The 17,476-nt window shown below is 59.0% G+C and overlaps 2 protein-coding genes across 4 annotated transcripts; one reads left to right on the top strand and one right to left on the bottom strand.

Annotated features, from left to right (window-relative positions):
- Window positions 1–108: 108 nt before the first annotated feature.
- Window positions 109–5,564, bottom strand: GARIN5A (golgi associated RAB2 interactor 5A). Of its 2 annotated transcripts, none has more exons than XM_081216943.1 (5): window positions 5,268–5,564; window positions 4,947–5,047; window positions 4,487–4,617; window positions 1,067–1,332; window positions 109–260 (listed from the first exon to the last, which is right to left on the bottom strand). In XM_081216943.1, exons 1-5 carry the CDS (start codon window positions 5,308–5,310, stop codon window positions 220–222), a joined length of 582 nt encoding a protein of 193 aa, XP_081073069.1. In that variant the 5' UTR covers window positions 5,311–5,564; the 3' UTR covers window positions 109–219. The 2 variants fall into 2 exon arrangements, with proteins under 2 accessions (XP_081073069.1, XP_081073068.1); XM_081216942.1 differs by having other exon boundaries at window positions 4,947–5,134; window positions 5,268–5,380.
- A 21-nt stretch (window positions 5,565–5,585) lies between these two features.
- On the top strand, window positions 5,586–12,118 carry EMC10 (ER membrane protein complex subunit 10). Of its 2 annotated transcripts, none has more exons than XM_081216941.1 (7): window positions 5,586–5,758; window positions 6,837–6,909; window positions 7,760–7,869; window positions 8,806–8,910; window positions 9,246–9,427; window positions 9,560–9,653; window positions 10,644–10,745. In XM_081216941.1, exons 1-7 carry the CDS (start codon window positions 5,645–5,647, stop codon window positions 10,728–10,730), a joined length of 765 nt encoding a protein of 254 aa, XP_081073067.1. In that variant the 5' UTR covers window positions 5,586–5,644; the 3' UTR covers window positions 10,731–10,745. The 2 variants fall into 2 exon arrangements, with proteins under 2 accessions (XP_081073067.1, XP_081073066.1); XM_081216940.1 differs by lacking the exon at window positions 10,644–10,745 and adding an exon at window positions 10,949–12,118 and having other exon boundaries at window positions 5,588–5,758.
- Window positions 12,119–17,476: the final 5,358 nt, after the last annotated feature.

Genomic DNA, 17,476 nt, shown 5'->3' on the forward strand with positions numbered 1-17,476 from the left:
CAGAAGACCGCGCTGGGGCGTCACACTGGAAGAGCTATTTCTGCCATGTTGAGTCAGTGACGATGGGGCAACTGCTCGTGACCAGGTTGTTGGTTCTTAAGTGGCCGATATTTATTAACTTTAATAATTCATCTGTCCGGCCCCGAGGTAGGGTACACTTTGATTTCTGGTCTTTTAGTGACCTCAAAATAATGTTGGAGGAATCAGAGTCCCCAGAGTTCAGAGGTCTGTGGGTCCAGTCTGGCTTCCATGGCTTGAAGCTGGATACAAGAGAGAGTCTGTCTCAGAGGCCTTGACTGCGGATGCACCTGCCGTTTTGGGGTGGGTGAGTGGGCCCTCTGTACTTCCTGGGAAGGCCTGGGGAGCAGGGTGTCTCAAGAGGAAGAGGCCCCATACGTTCCAGTGTCCCCACCTTCAAGGGCTGGGGCATTTCCCCTCCCCAGGCCTTACACGGAACTGGCATCTTGTCTGGCTGACCCCACTCCTTCAGGGCCTGGGCACTCACTCCCCAGATTCCACCACGCTAGGTCAAGGGGAACGAGGCTGGGGTTGGGGGATGCCCAGTTAGGAAACCATCACCACCTTTGCTGGTGCGCCAAGGTCCTGCAGACCTAGCCCTGCTTTTGAGAGCCTCCTGTCCTCTGGGTACAGATGCCACACCCTGTCAGGAGTTAGGAGTCTGGGCTCCTGGTCACCTCCACTCTCAGACACAGGCATCCAGATCCCAGGCCCTCCTCCCTCAGTCCCAGGATCCAGGCCCCGGCCCCTCCCGCCTCAGACCCAAGATCCAGGCCCCGGCCCCTCCTCCCTCAGACCCAGGATCCAGGCCCCGGCCCCTCCCCGCTCAGACCCAGGATCCAGGCCCCGGCCCCTCCTCCCTCAGACCCAGGATCCAGGCCCCCAGCCCCTCCCCCCTCAGACCCAGGAGTCCCCGCCCCCAACCTCTCCTCCCTCAGACCCAGGGTCCAGACCCCCAGCCCCTCCTCCCTCAGACCCAGGAGTCCCGCCCCCAGCCCCGCCCATGTCCCTCTCCCCCCTCCTTGCAGCCCCGCCCTGCTCCGCTCACCTCCTCTGCTCACTTCCTCCTGCTCAGTTAGATCCTCGTTCTCGTCCTCCAGCGCCGAGTACTCCTGCGTGAAGGGTACGGCTTCCTGGGCCGAATGGAAGCGCAGGCGGTAGAGCAGCCGCACCCACTGGCCGAACTTGCGGTCGCGGGTCTCCGGCGGGGCCCGCAGCTGCAGGTAGAAGGCGCGGCCGGTGCGGAGCTTGACCTTGAGTTGCCAGCGGCTTTCGTCGTGGACGAAGAGCTGGACGAACTGCAAGGGGAACAGCCTGGCGGGCGGAAGGGGCGGCCTCAGAGTGTGATCTTCCCCGGCTCCGCAGCACCCACCCCAGCGCCCCTCTCCCCGCCCGGAAGGATGATCCTTTTCCACTTTCTCTACCTCTTGCATTTTATCCATCCCCAATTTTCTTCCATACACAGAGCCCATCCGTGTCTCCCGCTGGTCCTCCCTCCTAAACGCGAAACTCAGATTGCTGCTTACTTGAAATTTCCATTTGTATGTTGGATCGACATCGGACACATAAAATGTCCAAGCCAAATTCCTGACCTTCCCCCAACCCCAAAGCTGCTCTTCTTCGTCTTCCTCATCTTAACTACATCCTTCCACTTGCTCAGTCAGAAACCGTGGGAGTCGACTTTTTCACATTCTTGGCCAATCCTACCAAATCCTGACGGCTCCACCGTTTAAATGTAGTCATAGTCCGACGATTTCTAAGTCCCTCCACCAGCCGCCCCCGACCCCCGCCGTCCAGCCACCGTAATTTCCCGCCTTCACCCCCAGTCTGTTCCCATGCGGCCGCCAGAGGGCGCCAATCAACACCCGCGTAAAGCAGAGTCTTTGCCTTGACTGCAAGGCCCTGCGGGATTTGCCCCCTTTGTTCCCTCTCTGCACCCCCCCGCCCACTCTCCTCGCTTACTCGGCTCCAGCCATACTGGTCTCACTGTCCCATAAACACCTGTCAGGCTTGGTCCTACCTCAGGACCTTTGCACAGGCCGTTCCCTCTGTCATCCTCCAGCCATCCCCATAGCTTGGCCCCTTCCTCTCTTAGAGAAGATCTGTTTACAACCACTAGCCTATATACTACCACATTCGCCCTTGCAGACCTCCTCATGCCCACCCCCATGCCCCATCTGTCTCCACAGACCTCACCCACTGGGCAAATTGACATCTATTCTGTCTGCTTTCCTAGTAGAAGGTGAGCTTGAGGGCAGAGATTTTTGGTCCAATTTTGTTCAGTGCTGCTTCTGTAGTACCCAGAGCTGACCCATGGTCAGTGCTGAGTGAATGCTTGTGGAGTATCTGAATAAAGGAATTGCTCAGGCCCCCAGCCTGATTCAAGGTCCAACAAGGCAGTGGAAGAAACAATCCAGACAGGATGGGTAACTTGGCCCAGATCACACAGCAGGGATTTGAACCCAAGTCTTACCTATGTTCTTAACAACACTGGGTAGCCACATACCACCCCCCTCAGGCCCTGCAAAGCTACCTCTAGAAACTGGTCTTACAGACACCCTCGCAGCTGAGCACATGGATGTCCCCTGCCTGCCACACTGGTTGTCACCCCAAGGCACAGGACACATCAGAGTCCCTCAGTAGGCAACTTGATCTATTAGTATGTTCCCCAAATGGAAGAATAATAGCTGACGTTTCCAAAGCGCATACTCTGTGTCAGGTGCTGTTCCAAGAGTTTTATAGACATTTACTTAGTTTATCCCCTGACAGCCCTGGAAGGTGGGCTCTCCTCTTATCCTCATGTTGCCGATGAGGAAACTGAGGCCCAGACGGGTAGGAAACTTGGCCAAAGACAGTGAAGAAGAGGTGAAGCCAGGATTTGAAACCAGGCCTTCTGAAGGCAGCCATTCGTTTAAGGACATTCCCTATTACATTATCACAGCAAGAGGCTGGATGCAAGCTAGCTGTCCAAGGGGACAGAGTTTGTTGAATTGTGTGTGTCCAAAAATGGATCTGTGTGCACTGGCACAGATCACTAAGGGCTGGAAGCTGGTTAGAAGTGAGGGGCTGGGGGATGTGTCTTGAGGCTGAGTTGGCAGAGCAAGCTCAATGATTTTACTTCGACGGTATGTTTTCTCTGGGGCTGGGAGGGGAGAGTGCTGAAGGAGATGATGAGGGTCAAAGCCCCCTCTCAGCACCATCCTTAGCATCCTTCCAACTGCAGGTTGTGACTCGTATGGTGGGATACAATTAGCATTGAAAAGAAAAGGAAGATGGTAGAGAATGTCCCAGTACAAGGTTCCGGCATCAGAATACTGCTTTGTGAAATGTTTTAAACTTATTCGGGGGGGATAAATAAAGGCTGTAAGTGGCATCAAGTTTGTTCAGGTCAGAAGCAGATTCTACCACCAAATGTGTTACATCCAAAATTGCAGACAAAGGATTGTATGAGTGCGTGCGTGTGTGTGTATGACAATGTGGCTCCATCCTTCCTTCCTTCCTTCCTTCCCTCCCTTCCTCCGTCCCCCTTTCTTTCATTAACTGTGAGATGTAGCCAAAAAAGTGAAAGCCACCAGTAGAATGTTTCTGGAAATGTACTCTATGCCTGTAAATGTCTTGGTATTTGCAGCTGGAGTTGGAGACAGGAGCCTAGGATGGAAGAAAGGTGTATTTTGTGTTATGTGTGTTTTGTACCTTGGAGTGTTTTTGCATTACTTTTTCAATGAAAAAAGCAAAGACCTGAAGGGGCAGTGTGGAGTGTGGCCCAGGAGCTCCAGAATCATGAGGTCAGCAATCCTGAGGAGACCAAGGTTCTGATCCCAGGCCACCCCTGACCCACTGTGGGACCCTGGGCAAGTGGCTCCCCTCTCTGGGCCTCAGTTTTTCTTTTCTTTTTTTTTTTTTTTTTGCGGTACGCGGGCCTCTCACTGTTGTGGCCTCTCCCGTTGCGGAGCACAGGCTCCGGACACGCAGGCTCAGCGGCCATGGCTCACGGGCCTAGTCGCTCCGCGGCATGTGGGATCTTCCCGGACCGGGGCACGAACTCGTGCCCCCTGCATCCACAGGCGGACTCTCAACCACTGCGCCACCAGGGAAGCCCCTCAGTTTTTCTTATGGATGGGCCTAAGGGGCCCCACCATATGACAGTAGGAGGTCAGAGAAGAGATGATGTGCATGGTCAAGGGGACGCCTGGCATGCAGTAAGTGCTGCATAAATGGTCATTCTCCTGATCCCTGCCAGGGTGTAGCTGAGGACAGTCTCCCTCATGTCTATCTGTCCCTGATTCCTGGCCCCTGTGGATGGCCCTGTCCTTGTTCTCCTGGGTGGACAGTAGCCCAGAGAAGGCTAGCAGCCATCCATGGCTCCTGGCCTTGGAGGTCGTATGGGTGAAAGGAGGTGCTGCAGGGGGCCTATAGGATGCTCAGAGCTGGGGAGGAAGGAGGTCTAGGCTGGGGTGGGGGCAGTCACCCGAAGAGCTGCAGGCGTCCGTTCTCCTTGGCAGGGCCCGCCAGAAGCAACAGGTCTGGGAGTTCCAGGGCTGGACTGGAGGCTGCCACCCCCATGGTGACCTTGTTGGCAACTTCTCCTAACCGGGTCACCTGGGGCCGGGGGTCAGAGGTTAGAAGCCAGATAGATGGGGGGAGGGATTGGGGAGGGATCAGGAATTTTGGTAGGGTTAAGGGTCAGGAACCAAGTAAGTTAACCACCAAGACGGGGATCAGAGATCCTGGGGTCAAAGGTCAAGAGTCATATGGGTATGAGGTCAGGGAAAATGGACCGAGGGAATCAAAGGCCAGGGTTCATAGGGAAGCAGGAATTTCAGGAGGTGGGCATTAGGGGGAGTGATCAGAAATAGGGCGAACAGAGGTTCCCCAAGTCAGGAGGCCGGGGCTCAGGCTTGGGCTCGGAGGGCCCTGGGGCTCCACACCTGCACGAAGTTGCTCTCAAACATGGGTAAATCCCGCAGCTGGTCGAACTCGCCGCTCATGAGATGGCGTTGGAGCCGTCCCGGCCGGTGCGTGGGACAGGCTGGAACCAGGGGGCGTTTTACATGGGCGGCAAAGTTCGCAGGTCTGTTCCAGGAGGCTGAACTAAGGTCCCCGGGTCAGCCCCGCGCTGAGGGTAGAGGGTTCCCAGCTACCGGTCTCCGTATCGCAGGCTCCATCCCTCACCTGATTCCCTCACCTGGTCCAACCCCTCCAGGCCCGGCTCCGCCTCTCACCTGCCATCCCACCTGGTCCCGCCTCACCTGCTCCACCAGGGGCCGGCTTAGGCTCGTGCGCCCTTTTCATCGCAACGCCCCGCCCCTTGGGGGGAGCGGAGGGAGGCGCCCACGGAGAAAACGGGAGGGCGGGACCCTGTGACGTCACAACGCGACGGACAGGGTTTGACTGCGTCACGGAGGAGACGTCCGCGATTGTGGCGTCATCCAAGGGGCGGTGCCCGGAGGCCCGGATGGAGCGGCGCCCGCCCCGTGACGTCAGGCCCCGGTAGCGGGCGGGCGCTAGTGCGCAGACGCAAAGAGCCGGCGCAGGCGCACGGGTGACGGGATGCGGGCCGTTCCTCCCGGCGTGCTCCGCGGCGCCCGGCTTACTCCAGCCCCTTGGCTGGTGGGACGGGTCCGAAATGGCCGCGCCCGGCGCTGGGGCGACTCGGCTGCTCCTGCTTTTGCTGATGGCGGCAGCAGCTCCCAGCCGGGCGCGGGGTAGTGGTTGCCGGTCCGGGGCCGCTGTGCGGGGGGTGAGTGCTTATTCGCTGTGCACATAAGGCGGGGCTGACGGAAAAAGTGGGTCTCGGGCCTTTAGGTAGGTTAAGGTGGGAACGAAGTTGCGCAGGACCGAGAGGGGAGACTAGGTAAAAGAACCGTGGCAAGCGAGGCTGCAGTTCTGCGCATGCATGAGGCCGCACAACTGGGAGAAAGCGAGAGTATAGTTAGGAAGGCTCTAGCTCGTGAATATGCATAAGGGGGCGGGGCTCCTTATGGGATTTTTGCCATCCCCTCTCTGGGCCTTAGTTTCTTATGGATGGGCCTAAGGGGATCCCTAATGGGATCCCTAATCCCATTTTGGGATGGGACTTTGGCACCTGGGCGTTGGGTACGGTGAAAACGAGGCTGCACCGAAAGAGATGTTTGGGGCAAGAACTTCCTTAACGCTAGGGATCCACCGTCATGAATATGTTTGAGGAGGTGTGGCCCGGGTGGAATCTTGGCAAATCAGACTTCGGGGTGGCTAAAATTAAAGAGGCGGGGGGGGGTGTGGCTCTCGGAGGAGTTCCGCCTCCCGAATATGCATGAGGAGGGCGGGATCTTGAGCTCGCGGATTAAAATCTGGAAGGAGGTAGCGCAGGTTTGAGGGCGTAGAGAGGAGGATGCAGAGTTAGGAGAGGTGTGGAGAGTTGGAGAAAAGGAAGGCATGGAATCCTGAATGTGCTTGAGAGGGGTGGAACTCGGGCGGCATCGTGGCTATTGGGGCCGTGAAGGTGAAAACGAGGTCACTTGGATATTAGCTTGGGAAGGATGCCCTTTAACTTATGAATAGTTATGATGCTAGGTGTGAAAGTGACCTGGAGATAGTTGCCTTGGAAACGAGGTTCCGCTATTTTGCAGGCTCTGGTTTTCTCTGGCCCGTCCAGATCATGAATTTTCATGAAATGGGCGGTTCCCGGTGGAATAGTGGGCAAGCGTCAGTGTTTGGATATGGGTATGAAAATAAGGCTCCTGCCACAGCCTGCGGGTCTGTCTGTCCTGGGGTCCGCGGGTCCTGCCGGACTGAGGGCTCTGATGGTCCTTACCTGGGGCCCTCTCTATCACCTGCAGGCGGGGGCGGAAGGTCGAGAGGGCGAGGGCTGCGGCGCCGTGGGGCTGCTGCTGGAGCACTCATTTGAGATCGGTGAGTCCAGCAACGTCCTGACCTGGACACTTACCCAGTGCCCTGTGTCAGGAACTTGGGTGCCACCCAGCGTGAGACACGCCATCCATTCACTTACAGCTTTGCACTTGGGAGTGTGTTTGCATTACACTAGGGAGGTGAAGGGCGACGAAGAACAGAAGCTCTGTCTTTGAATACTCCCATACCTGTAAGACAAATGCCAGTTTCAGAAAGGTCAGTATGGCAGTAATAACCTCAGAGCAGACTTTGACCAGTTGCCCCATGCCCTGCCCTAGTGGTTAGATGTATTAACTCAAACATCTGTATTAACTCAGACATCCTCAGAATAGTCACGCAAAATAGGAGGTGTTAGGGATAGCCCCATTTTCCAGAAGAGGAAACTGAGGCGCAGAGGGATACCAGACAAGGTCCTTTTACAAGTGAATGGTAGAGGTGGGACCTTCTCTAAAGCCCAGCTTAAAGTGCCACATTTTAGGCATCCAGACTCCCAGAGCATAGATGTCAGTGTGGCCCAGGGGTTCATAATCGAGTCTGAGGCCCCAAGCTCTGGGGGCACCCGTTTTAAACACTGAAGCTCGGACCCTCTGCAGACCTTCCCAGTCAGACCCTGGCATCTCCCCAAGAAAGCCCGGTGGTTGGGAGCTCCCGAGCTCTGCAGCTCCTGTATTCCACAGCTGGGGAAACTGAGGCCCACTTAAGTCATGTGAGCAACTCTGGGTCACCTGGCAAGGCAGAGGCAGGGCTTCAGAGACACGTGGGGCTGTCCCCAGTTTTTAGGTGGGAAAATGGGGGCTCGGGATGGGGAAGCGACCTGGTCACTGCGAGGGTTGACATCCAGGCTCCCGCACAGATGATAGTGCCCACTTCCGGAAGCGGGGCTCGCTGCTCTGGAACCAGCAAGATGGCACCTTGTCTTTGTCGCAGCGGCAGCTCAGCGAGGAGGAGCGGGGCCAGCTCCGGGTGAGGACGGGACCCCCGGCTCTGCTGGGGCTGGGGGCACGTGCCTCAGAGCACAACACGCGTACTTCGGGGCCTCTGCCTGAGCTGTTTCCTCTGCGCAGCACACCCTCTTCCCCACAGTTTTCATACAGTCAGCTCCTCTCGCTCTGCTAGATTCAGCCAAGATGCTTCACACTTAGTGCAAGATTTGGAGAAATCTTGGAGAGAAATCTTGGAGAAAGGGATTCCCACGGTAGCCATGGTTAAGCAGGAGAACGTTACCTCTCCTGTTGCCCTGCTTTGTGGCCTCCTCAAGGGCTGGGTTCCCCCCAGGCCCGCCTGGGTCCTCCCTAGGGATGGTGTGGGGCTGGCGGGGGTGGGGGGTAGGTTCCAGGCAGCAAGGTAGAGGAAAGGAAGAAGGAGGGCCAGAGGGAACAGCCGGCTTTGGGGGAAAGCTCGAGAGAGCTGCCACAATCCACTTCCACTCCGTCCCTGTGGTCAGTTGGAGCTGCAAGGGAAGCTGGGGACGCAGGCTTTATTCTGGGCGGCTGCGGGCCCCTGGGTGCCAGCGCTGTGGGAGAGATCAGGCTGAGGCCCGCCCTGGCCAGCCTTCCTGCGTGGTGCCCACGTGATTCCTGTCACAGTCACCCACAGAGAGAACTAGCTGCTCATATAAAACCGGGGAGGTCGGGTGTGGGGCTGGACCCAGACCTGCGGGAAGTGTCCTCGGGACTTACTCTGTTGCTGGGCTGGCCTCTGCTCTTCTCGTGGTGGTCTCCATCTGGGTGGGGCACCCAGTGGGAGGAGTCTTGGGCTTGGCCGGGCCAGGGAGTGGGGAATGCTGGATGGGCGAGACTGGGGAAGGGCCTTCCTGGCCGTGGGCCCAGTGGGTGTCCAGACCAGGTGGGGGCTGGACGCCGTCCCTCTCACTGCCACCCTCCCCTCTCTGCCCTGCAGGATGTGGCAGCGCTGAATGGCCTGTACCGTGTCCGGATTCCACGGCGGCCCGGGGCCCCTGACGGCCCAGAAGCCGGTGGCTACGTCTCCTCCTTTGTCCCCGCGGTGAGTCGGTGATGAGGTCAGCCCCCATCCTTGCTTTGCCCACCCGCTCTAGCCTGGGTTCTACCCTTTGGCCTCCACTGTTCGTGTTCCAGCATTTAAGGACCTCGCCTTGCCCTCAAGGGTCTCCCGGGCTGGAGGGGGACAATCCAGTTGGTGGGCCCTGGGGAGGCCGTTGCTTCTGCTGGAGGTTGGCAGGGGGCCATGGAGGGCTTTGAAAGATGCTTCGGGGGCCCTGTGGGGTGGGGAAGGAGGCTTGGTGGGGGGGGGTGTGGGCGAGGCCTGGGCAGCAGCCCCTGCTGGCCTCCCTCCTCTCACGCCCTCCTCTCCTCCCCCAGTGCTCCCTGGTAGAGTCGCACCTCTCGGACCAGCTGACCCTGCATGTGGACGTGGCCGGCAACGTGGTGGGGGTGTCGGTGGTGACGTTCCCTGGGGGCTGCCGGGGCCACGAGGTGGAGGACGTGGACCTGGAGCTGTTCAACACCTCCGTGCAGCTGCAGCCGCCGGTCCCGGCGCCAGGGTGAGGAGCGGGATGCCGGGCGGGGGGCGGAGCGCGGAGCGGCCTTCCGCTGCCCCTCCCCCCACCCTTCCAGGCTGCCGCGGTGTCTCCGGGCCCCTCATCCCCTCTCCTCCTCCTGCCCCCACCCCACAGGCCCGAGACGGCAGCCTTCATCGAGCGCTTGGAGATGGAGCAGGCCCAGAAGGCCAAGAACCCCCAGGAGCAGAAGTCCTTTTTCGCGAAATATGTAAGTGGGGTTCTGCCCGCCCCCGGCGCCTTCCCCACCGGCTCCCCGCCCATCCTGAGCCCCCGCTGCCCTGCTCCCCTCGCCCACGGCCCTCCGCTGGGCCTCCTGTGTGGAGGGCCTGCGTGGCTCCTCCGGCGTCTCTGTGCACGTCCTCCTGGCCCCTGGCCTGAGCCAAGGCCTGGACGGAGGGGTGAGGACTGGAGCCCCGCACCCTGCCCCTGCCGGCGTCAGCTTGTGGTGGTGCTCATGGGGCATCCGGTCTCAGCAAGTGGCCGGCCCGGAGCTGGGCAGTGAGGGGGACTGGGGACAGCCCCGCGGGTGCCCGGGCTGGGGGCAGACGAAGCACAGGCAGTGTCAGGCTTGCCTGTTGGGAGGGAGTGCAGTGAGGAGGGTGTGGTCAAGGGACGGGCAGGGTCCGAGCTTGGAGGAGGCTGGGACCAAGGTCCGGGGGAGAGGATGAGGCCTGAACCAGGCTGTGAGGCTGGGGCGTGGGGGGCACACGGCAGAGACCTCGAAGGAACAGGGGGGTTTGGAAAGGAGGGAGCGGGTGGGCTCCACCAGCCAGACCTGGGGGCTGGGTGGAGGGGCTGTGCCGGGAGGTGCCCAGGAGGCTGGGAGCTGGTAGCTGAGGGTGAGCCTGCACTGCTAGAGCAGCTCTTGAGGCCCAGGGCCCTGGGCGCTGGGGGCGCTGGGGCTGGAGGAGGTGGTCCCACCCCAGGCAAGGGCAGGGGGCAGTGGAAGCCAGTGTGGCTGGGCCCTCGGGGCCTCGGGTGGGAGGATGCCGAGCCTGACTGCGCTGAGCGCTGTGTCCGTGGGGCCTTGCTTAGTGTGCCGGGAGCTCCTGATGTCAGGAGAGCCTAACTGCCGAGCTGCGGGGAAACTGAGGCCCAGAGAGGCCGAGAGCTCGCCCACCCCTGGCTCTGCCCTCCCCGCTGGCCGCGGGACGCCACAGCCGCCACTGGCCCTGACCTGCGCCCCCTCCCTCCTCAGTGGCATCTCATCCTGGGGGGGGCCGCGTTGCTCACAGCCCTGCGTCCTGCCGCCCCCGGGCCTGCACCGCCACCGCACGAGGCCTGAGTGAGGACCGAGCCCCCTCCCGCCTCCCCCGTCCCTGCACCCCGCCAGCCCTTCCCCAACCCGTAGTGGAGTAGGGGACCTGGGCCCCCTTCCCTCACTGCCTCCCCTCACGCTGGCCCCCGCCTTCCCCACCCTGGGCCGGACACTGCTTATTCTCCCCTCTCTTCTCTCTGTCTCCCTGTTTGTCCGTCTGTCCTGCCATCCTGTCTGGCTCACAGTGGATGTACATCATTCCCGTGGTCCTGTTCCTCATGATGTCGGGAGCACCGGACGCCGGGGGCCAGGGCGGGGGCGGCGGCGGCGGCGGAGGTGGTGGCCGGTGAGGGGCCCAGGGTCCGTGAGTGCCCCGTCCTCTTTCGCTCAGCAGACGCCCTGCCTGCCCAGCGTGCGCGTGTCCTTGGTTGTCACAGGAAGGATTTGCCGGCCCCTCCTGTCTCCCCGTCGCATGAGGGTAGGAGAGCGCCCCCTCCCCAGGAGTCCCTTCCCTCTGGGCCTTGGCGTTACTGGTGGTGGGAGGGCGGTGGGTTCTGGGCCCTGCTGCACCCCGCCCTCCCCTGTGGCCCCGCTGTAGCCCCAGAGGCTTCCCTTTGCCACAGAATAGAGCCCAAGCTCCTGGTCTAGCTCTGACCTCACTTCTGGTTCCCCCCACTCCACCCCCTGAGGCCCTGCAGTTTGGGAACATGCCTAGTTCTCTCCAGCTGCTGTGCCTTTGTCGTGGTCTCCTCGCCCTGCCTGGCCAGGTTAGATAATACCCCTAACTTGTCTGACACTGGATTGGGACAGCAGCCTCCTGTCTGTCTGCCCTTGAGGGCACCCTGGGGCTCCTCGCAGCCCAGAGCTGGCACAGAGCAGGGGCGGGCTGGCCACGGGCACCCCCTTTTCCATCCCTCCGTGCAGCCCTGTCCCCTGTTTCGGCCTATATCTGCCCACGGTTCTTAGTGGGAGTTGAGGATTCCTGCCATCAGGATGCCAGGCCCTCCCTAGGCTTCTGGGCTTGAAGAAGTGATGTTGAAAGCCAGAAGAAACATTTAGTGGAGTCAGGGGCCAGATGATATAAATAGAATCCCTTTCCTGGCCTGGGTATCTTGCCTGGGACTTTGCTGGGTCCTTGCTGTCTATCTCCCCTCCTCCTTTTGTCTATTTAAAAACATTGACAAGGCAACATATTGAAATAGGTAAACATTTTGGAAAGTTACAACTTGCACCAGCCCAGTGCAACTGTTGACTTGGCTAAGAGGCGGTCAGGACGTACCGGCGCTGCTGAATTCCCCTGGTCACTGTGTGTGTTATTCAGAAACACCAAAAAATGGCCACCATTGTCATGGTAACAGCTGCATCAGGCTCCACGGTGTCTGTGTAGCAGTTTATTAAACTGTCCCCCAAACGTTCCAACGTTCAGCTTGCCTCCTGCTTTACGTGGGTATAAACAGCACGACATCGCGGGTCTGTCGCTGATCTGCCTCTGATGTGAGTTGGAATGCCTTCCCGCAGACTCATGACTCGATGTAGAATACCAAGGCGGATTAGAGACGTTTTGTGAACAGGGAAAGCAGCCGAGGAAGGTGTGCAGTGGAGTCGCGTCTCCCTGATCACGTGATCATTTTAGTCCGTTGGTCTTCCCTCCCGGAGTGTCTGTGCGGGCACCGACAAGCAGGAACGTGTGTCCTTTCCCCCTCTTCATGGCACAGGTAACGTGTCCGAGGTGGTACACTGCCCCGGGCTGGCCACGTGCCTCCTGCGCCGTGTCGTCTGCAGTTCCGTCCTTGCCCAGAGAGCGGCCTCGTCCGTGTGCCACCAGAAAGGGACGCTGGGCTCATTCAGCCCGCTCTCCTCCAACTGACTTTCTCATGAAATGCACACGTGACCTAAGTGCACACGTGACCGTGGAGCGTGGCAGCGCTATTGGGATTTTCTGAGAACTCTTCCTGTCCTGTGCTCCATGGCAGTATTTGTGTCGTTGAATTCCTCTTGTGATTCTTCTGATACTGCCGAGACCTCTGTGTGCCACCTCCGTCCTCTGATGCCCCTGGACCCTGATCCTGCTACGCCTCTTCCCTGCAGCCCCGTGGGAGCTCAGAGCCCACCCCCTGGGGGGCCAGCCACGCCCCTCTGCACAGTGACAAGCGGCCTGAGAGCCCCAAAGCCTCCCGCTGATTCACATTGCCTTGGTATTTTTTTTTAATTAATTTATTTTATTTATCTTATTTTTATTTTTGGCTGCGTTGGGTCTTTGTTGCTGCGCGCAGGCTTTCTCTAGTTGCGGCCAGCAGGGGCTACTCTTCATTGCGGTGCGCGGGCTTCTCATTGCGGTGGCCTCTCTTGTTGCGGAGCATGGGCTCTAGGCGTGTGGACTTCAGTAGTTGTGGCACACGGGCTCAGTAGTTGTGGCTTGTGGGCTCTAGATCGCAGGCTCAGTAGTTGTGGCGCACGGGCTTAGTTGCTCCGCGGCATGTGGGATCTTCCCAGACCAGGGCTTGAACCCATGTCCCCTGCATTGGCAGGTGGATTCTTAACCATTGCACCACCAGGGAGGTCCCCATTTTGTTATTTTTTAGTGGCTTGAGGTTTGAGGTCTTTGTCAATCTGATTACATTATTTTTATTTATTTATTATTTATTTGGCCGTGCCGGGTCTTAGTTGCACATGCGGGATGCGTAGTTGCAGTGTTCGAGCTCTTAGTTGCGGCATGTGGGATCTAGTTCCCTGACCAGGGATCGAACCCAGGCCCCCTGCATTGGGACTGTGGAGTCTTAGCCACTGGACCATGAGAGGAGCCCCACATTCTTTTTTTCTTAGACTTTTTTTGACTGCTCTCAAGCCAGCAGGGTTACCTTGTGGCATATTCTAGTCAGTGTCCGAGCTCGTGCAGGCTCCCTGGGGCTCTCTTCCGATTAAACTTCTCATCTAATTCTTGCCCATCCCTGGAGAGCTTAGTCACTGTTTCTTTTTTCTTTTTGTTTTTTTTTTGCGGTACGTGGGCCTCTCACTGTCATGGCCTCTCCCGTTGCGGAGCACAGGCTCTGGATGCGCAGGCTCAGCGGCCATGGCTCATGGACCCAGCCGCTCTGTGGCATGTGGGATCTTCCCAGACTGGGGCACGAACCCGCGTCCCCTGCATCAGCAGGCGGACTCTCAAGCACTGCGCCACCAGGGAAGCCCTAACTTTAGTATTTTTAAAGAATCTTTGCCACCCCCAAATTGTGCATTGTAGCAGGTAGCTTCTGGAAACAATTCTAGAGGTTTCTTTATTTAGCCCATCAGAGAGACTCCAGGTGAGGATCAGGGGCCAGTGACTGGGGCCTCTCTGGCTGTCATCCATTCACCTTTGCTTGCATCCAGCTTCCATTCAGCAAGGTCATTGCAGAGGAAACAAACTCAGTTTGGCCCAATTCCTAGAAATAGGCTCCCTAGCAAATTGTGTAAACCAAATCCCACTCTCCTTCATTTCCCAAAGCAGCGACACATGCATTTCCATGACAGTGCAGGAGAGAACCTGCCCATAGCATGACTTGAAAACACCCATGAAGTCTGGAGATTTAAGTTGGCATACCAAGAAGCTTGCTGAGTATGATATTTATGTATTGGTTAGGAGTAAAGTTTTTAATTTTTACAGAATTTTGCAAATTCTCCCCCTCCTCTCCCCCAGCCCCTCTGCCACCCCCTGGCACTGTCCTTTTTTGCTGGGGTCATTCCCAGTGTTTATTAGAGCTGGGTTGCTGTTTTGTCCTTTGCCAGTAGGTGGTGATGGACGATCACACCCAGTCTGAGAATGCCTCTCAGGCGGTACTGGGGGAGGTCAGGCATCATGCTGACCCATGTGGTCCGTCTCAGTGGAGAGAAGGACCCTAGAGGGGGCACTGTCGATCCTTTGGGAAGGTTGGGGTTCCCATGAAGTCTCTGTCTTAGCAGATGCTGGTCCTCAGGAACACCAGGTGTCTATTTTCTCATCTGTGAAGTGGGGTCGTGTGAGTTCCTCCCAGCCGCTGCTGTGCTTCACGCTGCCTGAGGAAGAGAAGATGGTGGAAGGTTGGGAAGGGGAACGGAGCAGAAAGGCGGCAGCCTCCTCAGCAAGCTCAGGCTGGAGTCCAGGGCTCAGCAGAGCCCAGACGGAGCAGATTCCCAGCCAACTGTAGGGCGGCCCCCACCCCCCGCCATCCTGGCCCTGCCACTTACGTGCTGTGAGTCTTTAGGCAGCTGCTCCCTGCCTCAGCTTGTCCTCTCGTCCTCCTGTGTCTGGGGCAGACTTGATCCCTCCAGGCAGGGTCCAGAGCCCAGGGCAGACAGAAAGAGAGAGAGAAAATGGGTGTCACAAAGGTCCTTCCACCTCGGGGACTCTGGCTTGACAGCCTGGCCCTGGGCTCCCTGGGTTGACTCTGCCATCTGCTCAGAACTTGGAAACCTCAGAGCCCCAAGGGCAGGAGAGGGAAAGGGAGAGAGGAGCCCCTGGAGCCCTTAGGGTGAGGATGCACGGGGGAGGGGATGCTGGGCAGGGCAGGGGCCTCCGGAGACAGAGAGAGAAAGAGGAGATGAGAAGACAGATTGGGAGAGGAGAGAAAGGAAAGAAGGAGAGAGCGTGAAAGAAGGTGCGAGGGGCTGGAAAAAGAGAAACTGGAGAGTGAGAAAGAGGAGGGATGAGGAGAAGGAAAGAGGCAGCGAGGAAAGAGGAGACGGATGTGAGGAGGGGAGAGGAAGGGAGCAAGTGGAAAAAGGAAAGAGGCAGAGGAGAAACAAGATAGAGAAAGTAGAAGGGAGACAGGAGAGGAGAGAAAGCCAAGGGCAGAGACAGGAGGGGGGGAAAGAAAAGAGGGAGACAGGGAGGCTGGAGGAGAGAAGAGATGGGGCGAAGGGGAGAGAGAACCGCTCAGGAGACAGACCCGAGAGGAGGGGAGGAGCCGGGAGAGAAGCAAGCGGAGAGAGAAGGGGTGTGAGCCCCGGGGAGGTTCCCAGAGAGCCGGGGGGAAAAGAGGGAGAGATTCAGGGAGAGCCGAGAGGGAGGAGGGGAGGAGAGACCGAGGGAGAGAGAAAAGGATGGACGGGAGACGGTAAAAAGATGAGAAGAGAATGAGTGAGTGTGTGTGTATGTGTGTGTAAGAGAACGGGTGTGAGAGACGGCATGGAGAGAGACGGAGAGAGGCAGAGAGAGTGGGAGAGGAGGAAAGGGGAGAGAAAAGGAGGGAGGGAGGGGGGAGAGAGGAGGAGGGAAAGGGAGAGAGGCGTCCCGCCCGTGCCACACACACACACACTCTTGGAGGCCAAGGGGAGGGGCGGAGGGAGGCCAGCGGGGGGGCACGTGGTGGAAAGAAGGGACCGGGGGACACGGAGGAAATGAGAAAAGGGGAAAGTGAGGCGAGACTAGGCTGCAGCGCGAGGCCAGGAGGCGCCGGGAGGGGTGGGCGGTGGCTCTTCAGACCCCAGCCCGGCCCACGGAGGACAGTCTCCCTCCTCGACACCCGGGCGGCCACCCCGAGGGCATTTGGTGACTGAGTGAGAGAAGAGAGTGACAGCAGGGAAAACAGAACAAAGCCGAAGGTGTGACAGGAAAGAGCCCGGTGAATAAAGAGGGGAGAGAAGGAACGGGGCTCAGAAAGGAGGAGGGGGGAGAGAGGGAGACAGGAGGGAAGGGAAGCTTTGCCCCCTGTCGAGTGATAACGCGCCAAGTCACGGGACAGTGTCCCCGTGTCCCAGTTAACGATGAGCTGCAGACGGCAAAAAACGTGCAGCTGATGGTCCCAGGACCTGGCAGGACATGAAATGAATTCCGTAAGCTGTGAAACATTAATCACAGGACCGTCTGTTCCGAGACAGGATAAAAATACCACCAGCGCGGGGAGGCAGCCGTCCCGCCCCCGTCGGTTACTGCACGGGCCTCCCCAGCTGCGGGAGTCGAGCAAGGACGGGACGGGGACGGGGGCGGGGAGAGCGGGGAGGGGGAGGCGCTGCGAGCCCCAGGTGTGTGGGAGCAGGTGTGGGAGAAAGAGACCATGGGAGACCGAGACGAGGCAAGCGGTGAGGGCTGAGGGGGCGGTTGGCCGCTCACGCCGGGGAAGGGAGGGCACAAGGACAGGGTGGTAGAAAGGGCAGCGCCGGGAGAGAGGCGGGGGTGGGGGGGCGGGTAGACGGCGGAGGAGAGGAGTGAAAAGCCGATGGAAAGAAGATACAAGGAAACTGAGGGAGAGCGAGGCCAGGAAGGGCAGGAGATAGGAGCCCCTGTGGGGAGACGGGAGGAGCAGGAGAGGCTGGTGTGAGCGGTAAATGTGAGGAATAGGGGCGAGGCGAAGGGGACAAGGGTAGAGAGAGGAGACCCAGCAGCAGCCGAGGAAGGGGGAGTGGAGGGCCAGCCCGAGAGCCCAGAGCGGGAAGCCCAGGACTGGGGACTCCGCACCCCATCCCCACCGTGGAGAGGAGGATGGACGGGGTGGGAGCCAGGAGCGGGGGGCGGGGCAAAGGCCGAAGGAAAAGCAGAAGGCCTTCCAGAAAGGCCGAGAGTGACCGCGCAGGGGAGTCAAGCTGGGGCTGCGGCGGAGGAAGGTGTAAAGGACGGATAGGAGCGCGGTTTAAGGAAGAGAAGTTGGCGGGGGGAGGAGCGTGGGTGTGTGTGAATCAAAGAGGGAGAAACTGAGGATCAGGGTGAAAGACAAGGGTGAGAGGAAGGAAACCTGTGAGCAGGTGGCTGTGGAGAGACGGACAAACGGACAGAAGGTCGAGACAGATCAGAGGGGGGAGGAGGGGGAGGAGGAGGAGCGGCA

The sequence above is a fragment of the Mesoplodon bidens genome (assembly GCF_964165515.1).
Source record: "Mesoplodon bidens genome assembly, chromosome: 18".
NCBI lineage: Eukaryota > Metazoa > Chordata > Mammalia > Artiodactyla > Ziphiidae > Mesoplodon > Mesoplodon bidens.

Bases quoted from the DNA above. Each gene is read 5' to 3' on its own strand.
- GARIN5A (XM_081216943.1), bottom strand. From the start codon at position 5,310: ATGAAAAGGGCGCACGAGCCTAAGCCGGCCCCTGGTGGAGCAG. The intron at 5,048-5,267 runs GTGAGGCGGGAC...CCCTGGTTCCAG, and splicing joins GCCGGCCCCTGGTGGAGCAG to CCTGTCCCACGCACCGGCCG. The intron at 1,333-4,486 runs GTGACTGCCCCC...TCCGCCCGCCAG, and splicing joins GGACGCCTGCAGCTCTTCGG to GCTGTTCCCCTTGCAGTTCG.
- EMC10 (XM_081216940.1), top strand. From the start codon at position 5,645: ATGGCCGCGCCCGGCGCTGGGGCGACTCGGCTGCTCCTGCTTTTGCTG. The intron at 6,910-7,759 runs GTGAGTCCAGCA...GCTCCCGCACAG, and splicing joins GGAGCACTCATTTGAGATCG to ATGATAGTGCCCACTTCCGG. The intron at 8,911-9,245 runs GTGAGTCGGTGA...CTCCTCCCCCAG, and splicing joins TCTCCTCCTTTGTCCCCGCG to TGCTCCCTGGTAGAGTCGCA.